A 6,000-nucleotide genomic window follows, 5' to 3' on the forward strand; every position below is an offset into this window, starting at 1 on the left:
ACGGCAGTATAAAATTCGGCTAATCCAGGCAGTCGAGAAAAAAACGGAGTGAAACCATATAAAATTTACGTCCCCAAAGCTTTTAATGAGTTTCCAAATTATCCCTTATTTTATTAACGTTAAACTCCCGAAAGCAGCCGGTCGCTTCCTTAAGAAATATACCGTCTATAAGGGAGTCCCTTTGGGATTGATAAATTATTATTAGGGCCATATTCCTAAGGCCAAAACAACCTGAAGCTGAAACGGCGCCTATTAAGGCTTTTACGGTATGAAGTATTGCCGGGCAATTTATATTGGCTCAATTATATTGTTTTACCAGCCTTCCAATGGGCGAGAAAAACGTGTTTACGACATTATTTCATTAGCTTTTAGGGTTTGATCTGCTTCAAATGTAAATTTGTTTCGATGTTACTGTACTACCTAAAGTTCCGAAAGTATTAGATTCACAATACGGATTTCAACAGATACCTTTTATTTATGGTGAAAGTTTTAATTGCAGTTTTTGCTTGAAAAAATCTGTGTTTAAATAAATTGTCTTTTCCGAAGAAAAAAAATTTGAAAAGTAGGCAAATGTCCCAGTAATTTTTCGTACTACTCTGAATACCAAAAACTAATGCAGTTTCCTTCTGATTCTTCATTTCCTTTTCATCCAGCTGTGTATGTGATTTAATTAGGACCCCGATTTACTGAAGAATTGAATTAGTGTAACTGCATGACTTGCAGTTGGTGAAACCTAATATAAGAATTTTCTCAATTTCAGTCAGTTTGCTCTTCTGTACGCGTCGAAGCAATTTTCTCAAATATCGCTTTTTTCCATTAATTAATTTCAATATTCCATGATTTTCATGCATCAATAATTACTAAATTTATTAAATAAAGTTCTCGGTTTTCGATGTTTTAATTAACGTTTGCGTTTGATTGATGAAAATAACGGGCTTTTGAGCGGAAACGGACAAATGGCTAGGTGTCATCGGATTTGAACAAAAAATCGACGCAGTGAATGAAGAAATTACATAATGATTAATGTGTAAGTGTAAGACGAAAGGGTTTTTTCGAGTTTTAGTTCAATGTCTAGGGAATATGTATCATCGGCATTACATTATAGCTTATAGAAACATATTCTGACGCTGCTGATAAAGAATGATAGAATAAGCCGGTGGGATTTATTACTTTTCAGGGCAACATTTGTTTTCAGATAAGATGCAATGGAAAATCCATATTTACACTGCGCCGCAAATTACTGGGAATATTTTCTCAGTTGGTGATCCGACTTGAATAATTTTCCTGTCGAGTCATAGCCACTATTCATGGACCAAATTTAAGTTATAAAATAAGCAAAAAAATTGAAATAAACATTTGTTTGAATCCTGGCACGTTTTCTTGGTCGAAGTTGAAATCTATCAGCATGTAAAATTGAAATCTATCAGAGAGAAAAAAATATACGCTGTATTGTGAGAAATTTGGACATTTAATGGGTTGTTTACCCTGAGCCATTCGAGAGATATTAATTTTTTTATAACCGCTCGCCGATATTGCTTGCAGACGAATTTAAACTTTGACCATGAAAACCTGGTACTATTTAACCACGTTGAACAATTTTGTGAGTACATTTTTTTGCTTGTTTTATAACTTAAATTTTGCACAAGAATAGTGCTGATTCGATCAAAAATTTGTTCAAATCCGATTAATAATTGCAAAAATATTCACAGCCAAAAGTGAATCAAGCCTAGCGGAAATAAAGTGTTTATTTAATGCGAGTTATTTCTCCTGTTTCTTTTCTGCACTAAGTTATGAGGCGTGTGTATTAGGACACTGTCACTAATACAACAATACAACTAATACACTGATAATATATACAAAATAATATTAAATTGGGACAAAAAAAAATTCATATTTTGCTAAAAGTATTTTAAAAAAAAACTAAAGTTTTCGTCCCTTTCTCTTTCAAAACACTTTTCAATTGAAGACAAAAAAACTCCAATTTGTAGAAATCTTTACCGAACGCAGCAAACGGACTAATTCGATTAAACGATGATAATTGACGTCTTTTCGGGAATGAGCTTTCACAAAATTTTGGAAAAATTTTCCGTGTTTTACCAAAACAGTGTATTTGCGTTATATTTGTAATTGGAGAATTAAATTTTCCTCCCAAAAAACGCTTTCAGAGTGAAGAAATTATTTAACGATCACTCTCTTTTAATTTTTTAAAATCATCAGTACCTAAACTCCTCTTACAACAATGAGATAAATAAATTTTAATTTTTATAATTTTTTCAAAGCTTATACCGAAGTTTAGTTTTATACAAGACCTGCATAAAGCAGCGCTAAATAAAAAATAAATTCTCGAAAATTCACTAAGCATGATTCAAAATCGAAAAGTTTTCCACTTATAGAGTTGACTTTACCCTACAAATTTGATACAAAAGTGACGCGCAAGCTTTGCAAGTTCCTCAGTAAATAAGTTTCAGATTAAAAAAATAGCCTGTTGATGACTCAAAATCGAAGCTTTTCACACTAATAGAACAAACTTTGCTTTACAAAATAATCGCAAAAGCGATAATTTGAAAACAGAGGCCAAATGGTGGCCTGCAAAAGCAACGAAATAAACCATGTTGCAAAATTGTCTAAAATTGCTCGAGGATGACTAAAAATCGAAAGTACCGTCACGCAAATAAGAGAGTTTGCTCTACAAATTGCATCCGAAATTGTCTTTCTCAATTTGCAAATTACAGAGAAAATAACTGCCAAACTCCAGCCTGCAAAAACCATCACAAAACCAGACGCGATTTTTTAAAATTCTAGAAAGTGCTCTGATGATGACTGGAAATCGAAACTTACCACACTTATACATGAGACTTTCTCTTTAGAATGCATCCGAAACTGATTTTGTCACTGTGCAATTTACATATGAAATAAATTCTAAACTCTGGTATTCGAAAATCTACTACGAAAACCAGACGCGAGTTTGACGCTGATCGAACAGACTTTTCGCTCTAAAATAGATGCAAAAACGACTCTCTAAGTTCGTTCGTTCTGAATAAATAAATTCCAAATTTTGGCCTGCAAAACCATCACAAAACCAGACACGATTTTTAAGAATTGTCGAAAATTGCCTGATGATGACTGGAAAATCGAAACTTTCTTGTTTTATACAACAGACCTTGCCCTTTACAATCCATCGGAAACGGACTTCCTCACTCTGAAACTTACAGATGAAATAAATGCTAATCTCTAGCCTGCATAACCATCACAAAACCAGATACGAATTTTAAAATTCGTGAAAATTGTCTAATGATGACTGGCAATAGAAACTTTCTACACTTTTACAGGAGACCTTTTAGAATACCCTTTCGAATTCTTCCAAAATTCCCATTCTCACTGTTCAATTAACATATGAAATAAACGGTAAACTTTTGCCTGCGTAAAACGACCACGAAAGTCAATTTGAAAAATTCTTGAAAATTTCCATGTTTTGCAAAATACAAAAAACTCCCCACTTTTGCTGATTTTCTGAGGAAAAAAGGGTTAAAGTTTGAACTGCATAAATACTTACTTCAAATCAGTGGGGAAGCTGATTTAGACATCTGGTTCTAACCACGTTCAAGTTTTTTATTTAATTGAATTGATTAAATTGAATTTTATTTGAATAGCATAAGTGAGACATAAAAAATATCAAGGAATTACAAAGTTTCATAACTTTGCAAACCAAAAAATCACTTTTTCGCCAAAACATTATTCTCTTTAGCTTGAGGACCGTGCGTTTTTTACCAGTATTTCCACGACAAAAAAACTTATTTTGGTCTAAAAAACCAAAGCTACGCTTTTTTCTTATTTGCAGTGTAATTACAGTTACAAATCGAATAATACAGTAAGTGGACTTTGAGCAGTTGTTTGTTAAATAATTGTTAATGCAAATTGTTTGGAAATAAGGTCCATATTTGGAAAAAATGCGCAGATAATGCTAAAACATTCAAACTACAACGTCCTGAAATACAAGTACTTATTTACCCTGACCACAGCAGTTTCATATCGCATAATAATTCTTGTTTTTAAGACACTCTGTTGAATATGTTCGAAAACTAGGTTCATTAAAACGAAACCACACTCACATATGCAAATATCGATTACTATTTACTTTATTCCCGCAAAACTATTACAAACGAGCTATCCCGATCCGCTAAACTGAAACTACCGCAAAATCAACTTTTAGAATAACCTCGAACAGTGTGCTCAACTTTCCCGGTTTGCAGGTTTTCACCTGCCTCCATCCCTTTGGCTGTAAATTAATCTCACATGAAGGGCAATTACGAACTATGGACAAAATGTTTTATGACCAGAAGGTCTTCAACTGTTCATCCGGGGGCAGAATTTGGAATGAAAAAAATCGATAGAAGTCTAAGAAAATCGAAAGAAACTAAACTGCCATCAGTTAAAAAACTATATGAAGTTGAATAAATGGTTCAGATTTTTCCCGTCGTTGGTTGAACAATTGGTGATTTTTTTGACGGTTTTGAAGCGGTTTTTAAGTGATCGCGGTCTTTAACCCTCTATATTTCATCATATCATATTTTAAATACTTTATCATATACTCGAATTCTTTATACAGGGTGTCCGGAGCTAGACCTACAAACGAAGACCTCAAGGATTTTGCTGCCCTGTAGATGCATATTGAGAACTTTCTATGTCGGAAGCATTGAGTTGAAAACATTTGATTGATTTTCGGCGGAAAAACTCGAAAAATTGCCTGAACCTCAAACGATTGTTCAAATTGTAATTTGARYTTTTTTTTGAAYTTTSAATTGTAATTTTCTAATGTTGCCTTTAATTCAGCRRCTTACCATAGACATCCAAGCATCCTTCTGCTATTTTCATGACGGCGGTGTTGATTTGGCATACGTAACATCCACGATCGGATTCTTTCAATTGCCGAATACGCAATTGCCACGTATTTGCGCTATCGTGAGTGACTCCGATTCTGCTGTTGTGAGTTACCACTTTTGAGTGCAAGCTGAGGATTGTTTGGTCTTCTGCACGCACCCAAGCGACCTGGAAGCAAAAAACATCGTATTTATTCTTGCGTTTGTGAATAAAGTTTCACAATTTTCAACTAAAACTATTCCCATTTGGATTTAAGGAAAGGTTGTATTGCTGGCGTACTCTATTCGATTTATTCATAGAAGAGCTTTCTACGTTCCTCTAGTCAAATATTTAATACGACCTCTTGTTTTCGTGGCGGATAAATACGTCCCTGCATTTTTTCATTTCGATATAATTTTCTTTGTTATTAAATCACCCTTATATGAAGGCAGATTTTAGTTCTGTGGGCTCAGCTGTGCCTTTCTACTCAGCTGGAGAAAGTTCTTTATTTGGGCTTAGCTAGAATGCGTTGCTCCAGAATCAATCACTTAGAGCTTTAGGTAAAAATGCTTCAATTTGGGAAATTCCGAATGCTCAAACGTTCGTGTTACGCAAATAATGCCGACCTTTAGTCCAAATGAATAGTGAATGAATAAATGACTGTTAGAATAGCTGCGGAAGCTGTCTATACTCATATATATGTATCTTGATAACTTTGGGAAACAATACTACAGATTGATGTATCTGCATGATATAAGAAAATTTTTGCTAAATCGCATTGTTTCGAAGATATAGAGCGTTGAAACAAAATCCTTTTTCTAGTTTTTTCTTCATCAGTTTTAAACCTTTCATCAGATTGTAGTGAAATCCGGAAGCACTCAGCCTCTTTGCAAGTGTCTTTTTTGGGCCAGCCCTCCCCTAATTTTATATCGAAATTTGCTCAAAAAAAGTAATTTCACTGATTAATTAGTAATTTTTTTTATGTTTTGTTGTTTTTGTATATCTATATAATAATCTGGTTCAAATACGGTTTTCTACTAGTTCGTCGATGCCAAAAATGATTGATTGAGCAACTATTGTAATTTTTGCATTAGCGGGTGAAAGTTTTTAGTAAATTGTTGTAGATAAGTTCTATATTGTTGA

General features: G+C 33.7%; 1 protein-coding gene across 1 annotated transcript in view; it reads right to left on the minus strand.

Annotated features, from left to right (window-relative positions):
• The window catches only part of LOC109546859 (lachesin), a 168,579-nt gene that overhangs the window by 22,860 nt on the left and 139,719 nt on the right, over positions 1-6,000 (minus strand). Inside the window, exon 4 of the mRNA XM_048665721.1 lies at positions 4,839-5,046. Within this exon, the coding sequence (XP_048521678.1) occupies positions 4,839-5,046 (208 nt within the window). The remainder of the gene's footprint in view (positions 1-4,838; positions 5,047-6,000) is intronic.

Source organism: Dendroctonus ponderosae, unplaced genomic scaffold, assembly GCF_020466585.1.
Source record: "Dendroctonus ponderosae isolate FM_Combo_2020 unplaced genomic scaffold, Dpon_F_20191213v2 Dpon_F_20191213_4, whole genome shotgun sequence".
Taxonomy (NCBI): Eukaryota; Metazoa; Arthropoda; class Insecta; order Coleoptera; family Curculionidae; genus Dendroctonus; species Dendroctonus ponderosae.